Consider the following 15,944-nt stretch of genomic DNA (forward strand, 5'->3'; position numbering starts at 1 on the left):
TAGTCCATATCAATGGTTGTCAAATCATAATAAACATATCCCTAATATTAGGTCTAGACCCTAAAGAGAGGGAAAACTCAAAATTTGATTTAACATTCATGGGAAAAGGAAGCTAGATCCCTAACCACTTAAAAACCTTATAGCAGACACTAAAAACCAAACTGCATAAGATGAACAAATGAGAAGATGTCTCAACATTATCCCCACAAAGAGCACATAAGGTCCCTTATGAATCAGTGATAACTTTTCACTTGAATAAGTTTTTCTTTTACAAAAACCTATCTCACAGAAGCTGCCAAGAAAAATCTACCACCTTAGCAGGAGCCTAGCTCTCCCAAATTAATGAAAGAATTAAGAGGAGTTTCCCTGCATTCTCCTTAAAAAGGGGATGAAGACCTATTTGGACTTGATAGGTCGAGGCCACAAAAAAGAGCATTTTCTCGCATGTCTCCAAATCCACATGTTCGTCTCAGCATTAAGTTTGACGTCTTGGAAAGTAAGGAAGAACTCGGACACCATAAGTTCTTCATGCACAAAGAACGGCCTACGCCATCTAAGATCCCAAACAGAGAAAACTCTTTGAAACCTTAAGTGATTAATAAACAACACATATTTTAATTTGAATAAAAAACAATTTTGAACAAAGACAACTTTTTTTAATAAGGCAAAGTGAATTACAAAATTACTTTTACTTTATTCCATAATATCCCATTTACATGTACCATACCTCAACATTACAATACACGTAAGTTCTTTTAATGCATCATACAAGTACATAACACATAAAAAAAAGGTCACAATCTCTATTTTTTCGCACATTATCTTTGATCAAACCCTTCATCATCATGCTCATACACAAGCTCCATTAGCATCATCACCATCATTCCACACAATTGCAAGAGCAAAAGAAAAATCAATTTCAATTAACATCAACCATCACCAACACATACATGATTAACATACACACTTAAACACAAGAGAGTTTCTTTAAAGAGGGCATTAGAACATGGTAAAGCATACAACAACAACAACAATGATTGATCTTCATCATCGATTTTGACATCGATATTTTTAAGATCTAGAATCAGCTTGATGAACATATCCAACTGTTCATCCAAGACTTTATTTCATTCAACTTGAATGAATATAGAGCTTACTTTAGGAAGAGACGATTGACCAACAACTTGGTCATGTATAAACTTTCGAGTTTCAATCACACACCCGCCCTCGTTTTCGCCTTCGACACCTACAGAGAACCCTATCACCAAAACTCAATACGTCGACACAGTGGACTTTCTCTACCATCTTTGTTTTCTCCTTCTCCGTTAGCACAACATCCATGATTCTGGCTCCGTTCAAAGCTTCTAGAAAACCCTAATGAACAAGAAGGGCTTACATCCTCAAGCGCCACTAACTGAAATCATTCACACCGGTGAATTTATCAATATCAAAATTTGTTGATGGCATCTTCTTCTCCATGCTCACAACACCAGTTTGTTGTGTCGGAGAAGCATCAAGAACAAACCAAAATTATGTGAAAGATTGAGTTTCTTGAACAAACACGAGAAATCCTATTAAGTTTTCACAAGAGAGAGAGAGAGAAGGGAGAAAGAAGAAATATTATGATTGGTTGTAACTATTTTTCTATTCACTTACTCAATAAGGGTTTCGAAATTACAAGTGAATAACAATGGGGAACGTCTTTCAACAATTTGAGAACTGGTATATTTATAGACTACTAAGCTAACTTAAGCTACAAGCTAATTTAAATAATTGGGCTAAATAAACAGACCCAATTTGACATACTAACAAACCTAGAATTATCAACTACTGCATGCTAGAATTTACTCTGAGTACAACATGCAAGACTACAACATCAGCATGTGAACAAACTTCGACAACATGCTTAAACTCTGTCAGACCAAGAAGCTATCCTTGTCAAGATACTAGAGTTCGATCCAAAATCTCACAGTAATGATAAAGAATAATGTATTTGTCGGGAAACTTTATTATGACAGGGGAATCTTTATGTTAAATATTTTTGAAGTTATTGATAATAAAGTTTCTTCTTATGCTTACTTGATTGATTCATATGATATATGACGTGCTAGATTGGAACATGTTAATTACTCCTATGTTAAGAGAATGTAAAGTCTTGAGATGGTTACTTTAAATAATAAGTAATATGATAAATGTGATATTTGTTTAAAATCAAAATTAACAAAGAAAAATTTATGTTTGTGAAATGTGAATCTGTTCTTCTTAGTCTAATTCATATCAATCTAGGAGACTTAAAAAAAATTGTATCTAGATGAGGAAATAAATATTATATAACTTTTATGGGTGATTGTCAAGATTCACTAAATTTTATTAGTTAAAACATAAAGATGACGCGTTCCATAAGTTTATTATATACAAAACTGAAGTAGAAAATCAATTAGATAGAAAAATAAAAAAGAGTTAGATCTCATAAAGGAGGAAAGTATATTTCTTTTAATGATTTTTCTGAAAAATAAGAAATAATTCTTGAAGTAGCTCCCCCTTAATCTCCTCATTCAAATGGAGTAGCTGAAAGAAAAAAAAGAACTTTAAGAGAAATGATGAATGTTATGCTTGTTAATTCACATGCACCAAACAACCTTGGGGAAGAAGCTTTGTTAACCGCATATTTTTTACAAAATAGAATTCCACTTAGTTATTGGTAAAACTCCGTATGAGTTATGGAAAGATTATAAGCCTACTTTTAAATATTTAAAAGTGTAGGGGTGTTTACCAAAATCCATGTTGTCTGATTCCAAGGAATTAAAAATAAGTTCTAAGACATCTAATTGTTTGTTTATTAGTTATGCCATACATAATGTTGCATATAGATTTCTTGTCCTTAAAAGTGACGTACTTGCTAATAACACTATTGTTTAAACTAAAAGTATTTAATTTTTGGAAAATGTTTTTTCTCTTAAAGTTGAAAATGTTGTTATAAACCTATTTTAGGTATTTCATATGAAAATTCAAGTGATGACTTAAGAAGAAGTAAAAGACAAAGAAAAGAGACATCCTTCGGAAGTGATTTTTATACATATCTTGTTGGAAAAGAACCTTAAACATTAAATGAAGCAATTTCTTCTCCTAATGCAAAATTTCGGAAAGAAGCTATTAAAATAGAAATAGATTCAATTTCAAAAAAGCTTACTTGGATTTTAGTTGATTTAACGAAAGGAGCAAAACCAATTGGTTGTAAATGGATGTTTAAGAAAACATATTTTCTCAATGATTCTATTGAAAAATATAAAGCTATATTAGTAGAAAATATTTTACTCCAAAACAAAATATTGATTATTTCGATACTTTTGCTCCAATAACCCAAATTTTTCATCGATTCGTATTTTAATGACTCTTACCTCTATTTATAAATTGCTTATTCATTAGATGAATCTAAAAGTGGCGTTTTTAAATTGAGATTTAGAAGAAGAAATTTATATGTCACAACTCGCATGATGTGTTGTTTCTGGTCAAGAAAACAAAGTCTATAAACTTTTTTAATCATTATATGGTTTATATCAAACACCAAAACAATAACATGAAAAAATTTAATCAAGTATTGATTAGTGATAGATTTTCATTAATTGAAGTTGTTGTGTGATATATTTATATATTAACGACATTCTCATTCTTGGTACTTGTATTGATATTGTTACCAGAATTAAAAAAAAATTGCTTCCAAATTTGAAAAGAAAGACATGGGTGAAGCAAGTGCAGAGTTAAAATCATAAGAAAATATTATAATATAATAATATCTTAAGAACATTATATTGAGAAACTTCTAAGAAATTCTTTTCATTATGATTCAAAGTCACTGAAAACCTCTTATGATGCTAAATTTCAATTAAAAAAAAATAAAGTTGATCTTATTTATCAAACTCAATATGCTCAATTAAAAATATTCTACATATTCTGAGTCCAGAAACAAGTACAAGATGAAAAGGCTACAACGTCAAATCTGTCTGACTGACAAAAGGAACGTTAGAAGCTACAAAAGGCAAAGTCAGCAAAAGCAGTTGAAGCATGGCTCGAGGTAGTTGACAAAAGAGTGAAACATTAAATGCAACAGTGTATTATTCACGCAAAGCATTAAATGCTCTCAACGATCACATTTTCTCACTGCCTATATATAGAAGTTCTGATACTGAAGCAGCAACAACTCTCTCACACTAAGTACCAAAACGCTGCCAAAACGTTATCACACAAAAACAAAGAAGAACTTCATCTTCAACCTCACAACATTGTAATATTTTAGTGAGAGTTAGCACTTAAACTTAAGAGAAAAATCACTTGGTGATTATAGCTTATTAAGAAGCAATTTAATCTCTTGTAATATTTGTTTTACATTGTTTGTAAAAGAAAGTTCCTAGAGTGATCAAGTTGTGATCTGTAGACTCTAGAAGACTTAGAAGTTGTCTAAGTGGAGAATCATTGTAATCAAGATTGATTAGTGGATTAAATCCTCAGTTGAGGTAAATCACCTTGTCAGGGGTTGACTGGAGTAGTTTAGTTAACAACGAATCAGGATAAAAATAAATGTGTGATTTATTTTTATCTGCCACTTTTGGAAACAACCCTTATTCAATCCCCCCCTTTCTAAGTGTTTTTCACTCCTTCAATATACACATAACCCAAATCAAGACCAGTGGGAGGCACTTTTTAGTGTTTTCAAATATTTGAGAGGTGCCATGATTATGGTATTGAGTATAGTGGATTTTCTACCATATTTATATGTTATTGGCATGAGGCAAATAAAATATTAATCTTGTTACAAGAATATTTTAGAGTTATGGGATATCGAGACTTAAGTTGCTTTGTAGATTTATAATACTTTAGGAAACTCTAAGGTGAAGTCATCATATTAACTTTCTTAGGTAAAGTCATAAATTTAGCCAATCACAAAGCAGTGTTGACTTATAATTTTTCAATGTTGAGTTAATCAATGTCACATATAATTATATTATGCACGACATTATTTTGTACCCTCAGTTTACCTCATAGATCAAAATCTTTAATCTTCATCTTCAATATCTAAATTCAGATTTTCATGTTCATCTTGTACATCCATAAATCTCTAGATCAATCATTAACCACATAAAAACACGTTTAATTAAAAAATTTAGAAAATCTCTTCAAGAACTCTAATGAACTTAAGAACATAAAAAATGGCAAAATTTTGATTCTTAATTGTTTCAAGCAAGTGAATACACCATCAGAAGCGGAATTTTACCACGAGCACGATTCTATAATTAGTTTTTCATAAAACCCCATAACCAAGTCGGATCGAGCGTGTTTATATTTGAGTTTCACGCCACTTTTTTGCTTCGATTTGTCAAATTCATTACTTGTTTCGTAATTTTGAATACATATTTTAAATCGTGGTGAAATTTTATTTCCAACGGTATATAATTTTTGAATTAATTTGTTGATTTGGTGATTTTTGGATTTTTTTTTTGTTCAAGAACTCTCATGAACTCAAGAATACAATAATGACAAAATCATAATTGTTAACATTTTTTAGCAAATGAATACACCATTAGAATCGGGATTTCACCACGAGCACGATTCAATAATTAGTTTTTTATAACAACTCATAACCAAGTCGGATCGAGTGTCTTTATGTTCGAGTTTCACGCCACTTTTTTGCTTTCATTTGTCAAATTCACGGCTTGTTTTGGAAATTTGAATACCTATTTGAAATCATGGTGAAATTTCAGTTCCAACGGTATATAATTCGTGAATTAATTCGTTGATTTAGTTTTTTTTGGATTTTTTGTTCATGAGATGTAATTGAAAATGATGAACACACCCATCTTGGCAAGGTCTAAGTCAGGGTTAAGATGATGATTGCGGGTCTAAAATCGTGTTGAAGTGATCCAGTTAAAGGTTGAAGATGATGATTAAGAATTTTTTATCATAAATAAAATAAAAGTAGTAAACTTACCGTTAGATTAATCCAAAGAATGAGAATTGCACACCCTCATGTAACACTGAATTGGTTCTCGAATGACTTTTTTAAAACTGTCATTTTTGCAACTTCACCATAGAAGCTCTAAATACTTTATTAGTAGTCGGGTTCCTTCTGTTATATGTTCCCCAATTGTGACTTGCGGGGTTGTGTCCTATGTTTGGTATAGAATTTTTAGGTGGTTGGATTGGTGTTCTGTTTTGCCTAGGAATATGTCATGACCTTTTTCCAGCTCTTTTTTCCTTGAGTGGTGGGCATAGGACTAGAGGGGGTTGTTGATGATTTAACATGTTGTGTTCTAGTATATTTGGAAATTTAAGAATGATATCATTTTCTCTAGTTCTTAGATGACAACAAAAAATCTGGAAGATATGAGTATTGTCTTTGCTTGGAAACGGTTCCTTTGTAGGTCTTCAGGGAACTCTTGTACCTTCTTTTTTTGACTTGAGAACTCTTTCTTGTATTTGAGCTAATAGCGAGGTGAGCGGCTTCGGCCTCCCTCTAGGTGTGTTCTTGTCAATTTCAACAGTTTTAGTTTTTGCAAGTGTCCTTGGTTGGAGAGATCTAGCTTTGTTTGAGTTATGGGTTAATGCCTTTTTTTCGGTGTGGCTTTTTCCTAACTTGATGGGTGGTTGGTCTTGTACCTTGGGTTTTTTCTTTTCATCCTTGTGTCGGCTTTGTTGTTTTGTCATTTTATTCCTTTTTGGACACTCTCTGTGTCGTTCTTTTTGTCGGGTTATATTTAGAGTTGGTCGTTAGTGCCTCTCTCTTTTATATTTTCCTTTCAACCAAAAAAAATAGTTTTATAGGATATTATGGCAAAATTTGATCTGTGAAAATGATTTGATTATGTAAAAAATTGAAATTATTCACACAATCATATAATTCTACATAGTTTTAACAACGTCTCCACATAAACTTTATCCTCTACATAATTTTACAACGTCTTCACACACTCATATGTTGTTTTTCTGTTTTTTTATTCATTTCCTCATTCATGTGTAGGTTTTCTTTTTGGTTTTCCTGATGCTACACCAATAAGGGATACAGATGGCCCTTTACTCAATGACTTGGAACTTGGTGTTAGCGTTGTACCAACAATGCAATACAACTTTAGTGGGTTTTTGACAATATGATTGCTTCATTCTCATTCTCACAATATCTTATTCATTGTTGTCTTTCTTCTCTCTAATTTACCATCTCTAGTAACTAGATGATGAAAATAATGCACAACTAGTAGAATATATACATATCATGTGTTAGGTGAAGTGAGTCCAAACAGTGTTTTTCAAACACCATGAGAGACAAATTTCTAAACGCTAGCTCTAATTGAAACCTGATCATTGCAAGTTACATCTTTTAATTTACTGTTGGCTTAATTGCAACTTTAGTCTCTCTGTTTTGTCTTTTTCTTTATTTTGATCCCTTTATTTTAAAAATCACTATTTTAGTCCCCTTTTTAAGTTTTCTGTGCAATTTTTCGTCCCCCTATTTTGCTTTTTTCTGCAAAACTAGTCCCTATTCCTGTCTTTTTTTCAATAGAAAACTCAAAAGGGGGACCAAAATCATGGTTTTAAAAATGGGGGAACTAAAATCGAGAAAAATACAAAATAGGGGGACCAAAGTTGCAATTAAGTCTTTACTGTTTTGGTTACCTTAAACCTAATACTTAGATGAGTACTTTTCTTGTATGATGTCCTAATGTTTTATTAGAATTTGATTAATGTTTTATTAGAATTTGATTAAGACGTGTACCTTTTCCTTTTTAACCTTAATTCCGAAGATTAAAAATCCGCAGCTGCTGAGTGAATATAGGTCAATCTGTCTCGTAGGAAGCTTATACAATCTTTTAGCTAAGCTAATGTCGGCCAGACTTAAAAGAGTGTTAGGAAAATTGGTTTCAAGATGCCAAACAGCCTTTGTTCCAGGTAGAAGTATATCAGATGGGGTGTTGATGATAAATGAAGTTTTGGATATGGCAAATAGGGAGAAAATGAGTTGTTTGGCTTTGAAGGTGGACTTCAAAAAGGCCTACGACTGCGTTAGTTGGGAATTTTTTAGGACGATGTTGCACTTATTTGGTTTCGGGGACCACTGGATAAGATGGATGGATGGTTGTATTTTCAATATTCATTTTTCTATTCTTATAAATGGTAGTACTGCAAAGGATTTTAAGGCGGAAAGAGGCCTTCGTCAAGGAGATCCAATCTCTCCTTTCTTATTTGTTTTGGTGGCGGAAGCTCTTTCGGGGCTAATGAAGAAAAGCTGTAGAAACGGGAGATTACAGAGGCGTTAAGATTAACGAAGATGTTGAAGTCAACCTTGTGCAGTTTGCAGATGATACTATCTTGGTGGTGGAGGGAAGCAGTGATAATATTTGGGTGATGAAATCCATTCTAAGGTGGTTTGAGATGATGTCGGGTCTGAGGATTAATTTTCATAAGAGCAGAATTTATGGTGTTCAAGTCAGTGATTGGTTGTTGGAAGCGGCATCTAATTTCCTATCGTGTGACATTGATCATTTACCTTTTAAGTACCTTGGAGTCAATTTCGGGAAGAGTCCTAGAAAGTTGTACATGTGGAAAAGACCTCATCAACCAATTGAAGTCAAAGTTGACAGTGTGGAAAGGCAGTTATATCTCAACATGGCTAGTCGTGTGGTTTTGATTAACGCGGTGCTAAACGCTATTCCCATATAAACATTAGAAAATTTCTTTACCCACCTCATAACCTTCTTGGTCACCTCTGGCGAATTTACAAAAATACCCCTTGTTTCGGAAGTTCATTTCCGAAAACGTACTTTTATTGAAAAAAAAAGGTGTTTTTGGAAATGCATCTCCGAAAAGGTGAATATTTTAATGAAAAATATTGATTTCGGAGATGCTTCTCCGAAATAAAGTTATTTTTCAGAAAATTGGTGTATTCGGAAGTGCATCTCTAAATTCACCCCCCTTGGAGGAATTCGGAAATGCGCTTCCGAAATAAGGTATGGACAGAAGAAAAATAACAAACAAGAACGATTCGCTTTATTTAATCGAATGAAGATTACATCGATCACATTACATAAGATTAAAGTTACATATTGTTAAACACAGGTAGGTGAGGATGAGTCAACATTTTGATAACGTCGGCCCCCGATCTTTAAACTCAACATCACTGAACCAAACCCAACCCTTGTTCACCTACCTCCTCCTTTTCATATTCCCAGTAATTACACTTTCTTTACTTTTACTGTTTTTTTGTTCTTACATTCCACTCACATTACTCTCATGATCATGAAACCCTCACATTACTCTCATGATCATGAAACCCTAATGGGAAAATACACCTAATTTAGGGTTTGTTTTGATTATTCATCCAATGTTTTTACCAAGAGGTGTAGAAATTGTTGTCGTTTTGTTAACACAACTGTTATCATTTAAACATGTTGTAAAATATCTTGTAGGATACTGTATGAGTACAGTTAATGAGTACTAGTACATTCATATATATGAAGCGTGCTTTAGTCAAGTTTAACCCGATTGACTCTCATATGAGTGGGAATTTGAAAAGTCCCGATCCTGATGATAAAAGAATGAGGTTAGAAAGACGATGGAGGAGACGCTGCAACAGGTTAGAAAGTCCTGATGCTCTAGAAATTCATACCACATTGTAACTTACCAACATAATAAACAACAAGAAAAACTATACACTTAAAGTTCAAAAAACTTATGAGCAAACTATACTTACATCATAGTGGTGTAGATCCTTATCAGCCATTCGCAACTGAAAATGATTAGCACGAACTTGAATTTTCCTTCCCAATTGACCGTAACCAGGTCGGTTAGGAAACCTAACCGCCTTCTGAGACGACGGAGCCGACTCTAGAGTAGCCTTCTGTTTAACTTCGGCAGTCAAGCTCTCGATGGAAATCAGAGCCGAACTCAAGGAAGCAACCGGCGCATCAACAGATGGAGTAACAACCGGCGCTGCAACAGATGGAACAAACGGCGCTGCAACAGGTGGACGAACAACCCGAGCTGCAACATATGTAGGAGTAGGAGTAGGGGTGACCGATGGCGAAGCATATGACGGAGGAGGTGGATGTCCGGAGGAGGTGGATGTCCGGAGGAGGAAGAACCGGCGGTACGTCCACCGCGAGAGCCACGGCCACCACTACCACGGCCTGATCCTGCAACATTGACGGATGATTGTTGAGAATGTGCAGGAGATGGTTGACTCCGGAAATTTTCGGGATGGTTTCCTCGACCGCGGCGAGACATTGTGATGAAAGCGGTTACAAGAGAGAGAAAATGTGTGAGTAGAGGAAAAGAGTAAAGATCGAAAATGATTTTGGATGTGATTGGAAGAAAAATGGGTGAGAGAGCAGGCTTTTAAGTAGGAAAGTGTTACCACATTTCTTAGAAGGTAACCGTCTGAGAGTGGTGGGGGAGAAAGAAAAGGCACTTCGAAATTTCAAATCAGGTTGATTACAACTCGTTCTACATTTACTATCATTTAAGAGACTTCCCAATTTACTATCAATGCCATTACAATTTTTGTCCTGTAATGGTGAATAATTAAGAGACTTCCCAATTTACTATCAATGCGATTACAATTTTTGTCCTGTAATGGTTTTCTTACCTGATTGTAAAAAATAACTGATTTTTCATGCATTTCGGAAATGCATCTCCGAAAACACCAATTTTTTGGTGTTTTTGGAAATGCATTTCCGAAGTCTAAAAAAATCTTTAAAAAAAAATTACTTTGGAGATGAATCTCCGAAGCAGGGGTAAGTTGGGGATTTCGCTGGGGGTGACCCCCATAGGGAGGTGGGTAAAGAAAAAACCTAAACATTATCTTTCTACAAAGCTCTGTCCAAAGTAATTAAAGAGATTCGTCGAATTCAAAGTAACTTTCTATGGGTTATTTGGAATATCGTTTGTCTTCCGAAAGAAGAAAGGAGGCTTAGGAGTCAAAGATGTGAAGATTATGAATTTGGCATTGCTTAACAAATGGAAATGGAGGATAATCAATGAGAAAGAGGCGGCTTGGAGCACTATTCTAAGACAAAGATATGATAATCTGGAGTTGAAAGTTCTTGTTGGAGATAAAAGTGTGTTGAGCAACAAGGACTCCATCTGGTGGCGTGACTTGATTTTGTTGGATAATTCTGTAGACTCTAACGATCGTTTTGCAGGTGCGATTCAAACTGCCACATATAGTTTCAAAAAATTTCTTTTTTGCTTTTATACAGTTTGAAACTGTTGCAATTTTAATTTGGAGGCAGTTTGAAGCCATCGCAACAATTTACAACGATTTGTACAGTAGTTTTAAAATTCGTCGCAAAACATGCTCGCAACATCAGTATTAACAGTTGTTGAAAAACCATCACAACCATGCTCTTGCGACGGTTTGAACCTTGAATCAACAACCGTAGCAAATATTTGACAGCTAATTTATTTTTCTTGTAGTGATGTTCAGTTGATCTGTTCAATATATTTTTATCAATTAAATGTTCAATTAAATTGTTTATTCAACCATGTTGATAAAGATATGATATTTTATTCTTTAAACAACGAATAGAATAAAGATACTTGTCAACGTTGCACATGATATGAAGTAATCAAAAAAGTCAGAGGAAGTTAATCTGATCAGATTTGCACCCTTTCAGTAACTTCAGATGTTAACAATAATAATTAATAATACATTCATACATATACATAATAACAGACATTAGTTTCTACAATTTCAACAATAATCACAACTTCTAAGATCTACAACTAACATGGTATCCAAATGTCTCAACCTTCATGTCTCTTCTTCTTCTTATCCCAATCTCTTTGCATATTCAAAAAATCAAAATTTCTCTCACTCTCTCACCCTTCATTCATCTTCAACAAAACCAAATAATACCATCCATGCCAACAACCATTCCTTAGCTAATAATAATCTCTTTGTGAGATCATCCAACTCTAAAGTCAATTTTTCTTCGCCGAGATTTGAGATAGAGCCCGATCCGACGCTTATCAATGATGATCTCAAGCCAACTACACCAAGTCAAAGGACATTTTCTGGGTTGGAAATGGCTAGTCTATGGGTAGGACTTGTTGTGGGAGTCCCTTCTTACTACCTTGCTGGTAGCCTGGTTGATCTTGGCATGGCTTGGTGGCAAGGCATATTGACTGTGGTTGCAGCCAACATGATTCTTTTTGTTCCATTGGTTCTCACTGGTCATCCAGGTACGTAGCAATGGATTATGGATCTACATGTTTATACTATTTATATATAAATTTATTTTTTATTTATAAAAGTGATTAGATTGAAGATTTGGTATCTCTACAATTTAAAATGGGGTTAAATACGTTTTTAGTCCCTATAAATATGCGACCCTGTATTTTTATTTCCTATAAAAGTTTTCTTCAATAAATGGTTCTTCTAAAAATTTTATGCATTTAATTTTAGTCCCTGCTATCAAACTATTCCTGAAAAAAAAAACTCAAAATTTAATTTCTAAGTAGAGATTTTCATTACTTTTATCATTATTTTTTAAAATTTGAAAAATTCATATTTAATTCTTCTCGTTTTAAAAAATTCTAAAACTTGGTAAATAAATATTTTACAGTATTCTAAACATATATAAAAAAAATTAGTTAAAATTTAAAAATTAAAGGGTAATTAAACAGTTTTTAAAATTTTAAAAAATACATTCATATAAATTTTAGAAAGATCATTCATTGAAAGAAAATTTTATAAAGACTAAAAATAAAGAGTCGCATATTTATAGGGACTAAAAACATATTTAACAATTTAAAATATTTGGATGTGTTCATGTAGGTACTCGTTATGGCATATCTTTTCCTGTTCTTGCTAGATCATCTTTTGGCGTCCATGGTGCTCATATTCCCACTCTCCTAAGAGCATTGGTTGGTTGTGGTTGGTATGGAATTGAAACATGGATAGGTGGTGAGACAATTTTCATTCTTCTACCAAATTCAATAAAACAAACTTCATTATCAAAATTTCTCCCATGGCTTGGCACTTCTCCCTTAGAATTCTTTTGCTTCTTAGTCTTCATGGTAGCTCAATTATCAATTGTATGGAAAGGAATCGAAGGGATAAGAAAGCTTGAAAAGTACTCAGCTCCAATACTCATTCTACTCACTTCCCTCCTCTTAGTTTGGTCTTATGTTAATGCTAATGGCTTCGGTCACATGCTTTCGTTATCCTCAAAACTCTCGAACTCCGAATTTTGGTCTTTGTTTTTCCCATCTCTAACTGCTAATATAAGTTTTTGGGCTGCCCTAGCTCTTAACATTCCTGATTTTACAAGATATGCTAAGAGCCAAAACGATCAAATTATCGGTCAAGCCGGTCTTCCGATTTTCATGGGTGCATTCACATTTGTTGGTATAGTAGTAACATCATCAACAAAAGTTATATTTGGTAATGTTATTTCCAACCCTATTCAACTACTTGGTAAAATAGGTGGCTTTGTGACTACACTATTTGCTATACTTGGTATAAGCCTAGCTACAATCACAACAAACATTGCTGCTAATGTTGTTGCACCTGCAAATGCTCTTGTGAATCTTAATCCAATGTTGTTCACTTTTAGAAGAGGGGCTATAGTAACAGCTTTTCTTGGAATTCTTTTTCAACCATGGAAGCTTCTTAAGTCAAGTGAGAGTTTTGTTTATACTTGGCTTGTTGGATATTCTGCATTGATGGGTGATGGGTCCTATTGGAGGGATTATTCTAGTGGATTATTATCTTGTGAAGAAAACTGATTTAAGCATTGAGGATTTGTATTCAAGAAATTCTCATGGTGCTTACTATTACTCAAGGGGATTTAATTTGGCAGCAATTGTGGCTCTAGTTGTTGGAATCTTGCCTGTGATTCCTGGCTTTTTGCATAAAGTTGGAATGTTGAAATCAGTTTCTGATGTTTTTGTTGTTATTTATAATAATGCTTGGTTTGTTAGCTTCTTTTCTGCAGGTTTGTTTTATTGGATTGTGTCGTGTTTAAGAAAGAAAGTGGATGGAAATTAATGTTCCTAAGTAGTTAAAACAAAGAAATCACCTTCATTTGTAAATTGTATGTTTATGTTTCAAAGAGGAGTATGATATTTTGACATTTTAATATTGTTTTTGAGACAATTTTTTTATATGATATACAAAATTTATGTTGCATATTGGATTTGATTTGTTGATTTCTATAAACAAAGGTCTTCACATTTGTTTCCCTTGGTTGCTTTTCAACTTCCCTATCCTTTGAACCTTTAAAACTTTTTGTCCTTCTTTGTGTTTGGGAGAGAATTTAAGTGTAGAATGGTGTAGAAGGTGAGGGAGCTTAATAGACATTTTTTTAAATCATTTTAAAATTATTTTCTTCAAAAGTTACAGTTTTACAAGCCGAAGCTTGGCAGCAAAATTTTAAAAAACAATTTCCTTAAGATTATTAGAAAATGCAATGACGGTGAGAGACGAAGATGCTTAAATAAGCATTGCATCAATTAAACTAATTCAATTTATACATGATGTTTAAATTGAATTTTATTACTGGAACAATCAATATAATATTAAGCATTTATATAGTCATAATTATCGGAAAGAAGAATTAAGAGACAAAGTCTATCACAAACCTACACTTATACATAAATCACTATAAGTAAATAAAAACATAGTAGCATGTGATTCTAAGTCATTCCTATCTACACTGAAATATAAAAGAGATAAGAAAAGAGAAATTGTGTACCATGGTGTTAATGGTTCAATGCATTTTTCCTTGTTAGCGCTTAGTCCATATTTTAATGGCGAACAATTGAAAATTTATTAGGTCTTCCACTATTTAACAAATTAATATACAAGAGATTTCGTTAATTACAGTGGACAATCAAGACTACATTGAAGACTTCAAACCATAATGTTTGGCAAACACAGGTCTAAATCTAGATCTCCCTTATGTTGAAGGTAGAACACTAAAACTACCATATCCACAAGATCTTCACTGAATCTTGAGTTCTTCGCATTCCTATAATAAAAGTTTTTCTCTAAGATTTCGTTCGCAGAAGTCTTCACTCAACCTTACTGGAATTCCCTTGTTTGAGCCTTTGTTCTACTAAACGATCTTAGAAACTAATAAAGGACTATTTCGGGATTTTTAAAATAGAGATTTTTTCGCATTTATGGCATGTAGGAATAAATGAGGATTTTTTTCACTTTTCTTTTGAAGCTTTGAAGAATTTTTATGGTTCCTTAAGAATTTTTAAACATGAGTTCCATGTCTTCGTAAATTTCGCTTTCGTTATCTTCATTTTTAAGTTTCATATCTTTAGCGTTTGTGACTTTTAGTGCAAGTCCTTTTTCAATTCTTCTTGTTCCATTCTTCGTCATCAACAAGTTTCTTCAATTTCAGATGACATTCTTACAATTTTCCAAATAAAGTAGCATAAGCCATGGATGATAAGTTCTTAGATTCATAAATCAAAGTGACTTTAGGTTACCAACTATGGTTTAAGCATATAAGGACTATTTCCAACCAAGTCCTTATTTGGAAATGTTTTTCCCAAAATTACCATGAGATTCAAGATATAATGAATCGTTTTTACATGTCATAAATGTTCTCTTTAAGTTTCATTCTGAAGAGTTCATACTTATAGGTCAATGTGTTCAACCTCAACCTATTTACCTCAGTAGTTCCTTCAAGGATAACTTGGAGGGTGTCCCACATTTCTTTTGCAATCTCATAGAAAAAATGATAATCATTTTTACTTTCAAACCACGTTGCACCTTTTCTTTCTCATCTTTGGTACAATCATCTTCATTTTCTTTGTTCTTCATTAACTTCATGTGGGAAAAAATGACTTTCTTTCACAACCTTCCAAATACCACAATCCATCCCCTTAATGAAGATTCTCGTCTTCTCTATCCAGAAACCTTACACTTCTCCATTAAA

The 15,944-nt window shown here is 33.3% G+C and overlaps 1 protein-coding gene and 1 pseudogene across 1 annotated transcript; both read left to right on the plus strand.

Annotated features, from left to right (window-relative positions):
- The first annotated feature begins 7,868 nt into the window (after positions 1-7,868).
- On the plus strand, positions 7,869-8,706 carry LOC131630652 (uncharacterized). Its single transcript, XM_058901416.1, has 2 exons — positions 7,869-8,048; positions 8,338-8,706. Exons 1-2 carry the CDS (start codon positions 7,869-7,871, stop codon positions 8,704-8,706), a joined length of 549 nt encoding a protein of 182 aa, XP_058757399.1.
- Positions 8,707-11,685: 2,979 nt separating this feature from the next.
- On the plus strand, positions 11,686-14,131 carry LOC131630655 (purine-uracil permease NCS1-like; annotated as a pseudogene).
- Positions 14,132-15,944: the final 1,813 nt, after the last annotated feature.

Source organism: Vicia villosa, unplaced genomic scaffold (genome assembly GCF_029867415.1).
Source record: "Vicia villosa cultivar HV-30 ecotype Madison, WI unplaced genomic scaffold, Vvil1.0 ctg.000714F_1_1_1, whole genome shotgun sequence".
NCBI classification, from domain to species: Eukaryota; Viridiplantae; Streptophyta; class Magnoliopsida; order Fabales; family Fabaceae; genus Vicia; species Vicia villosa.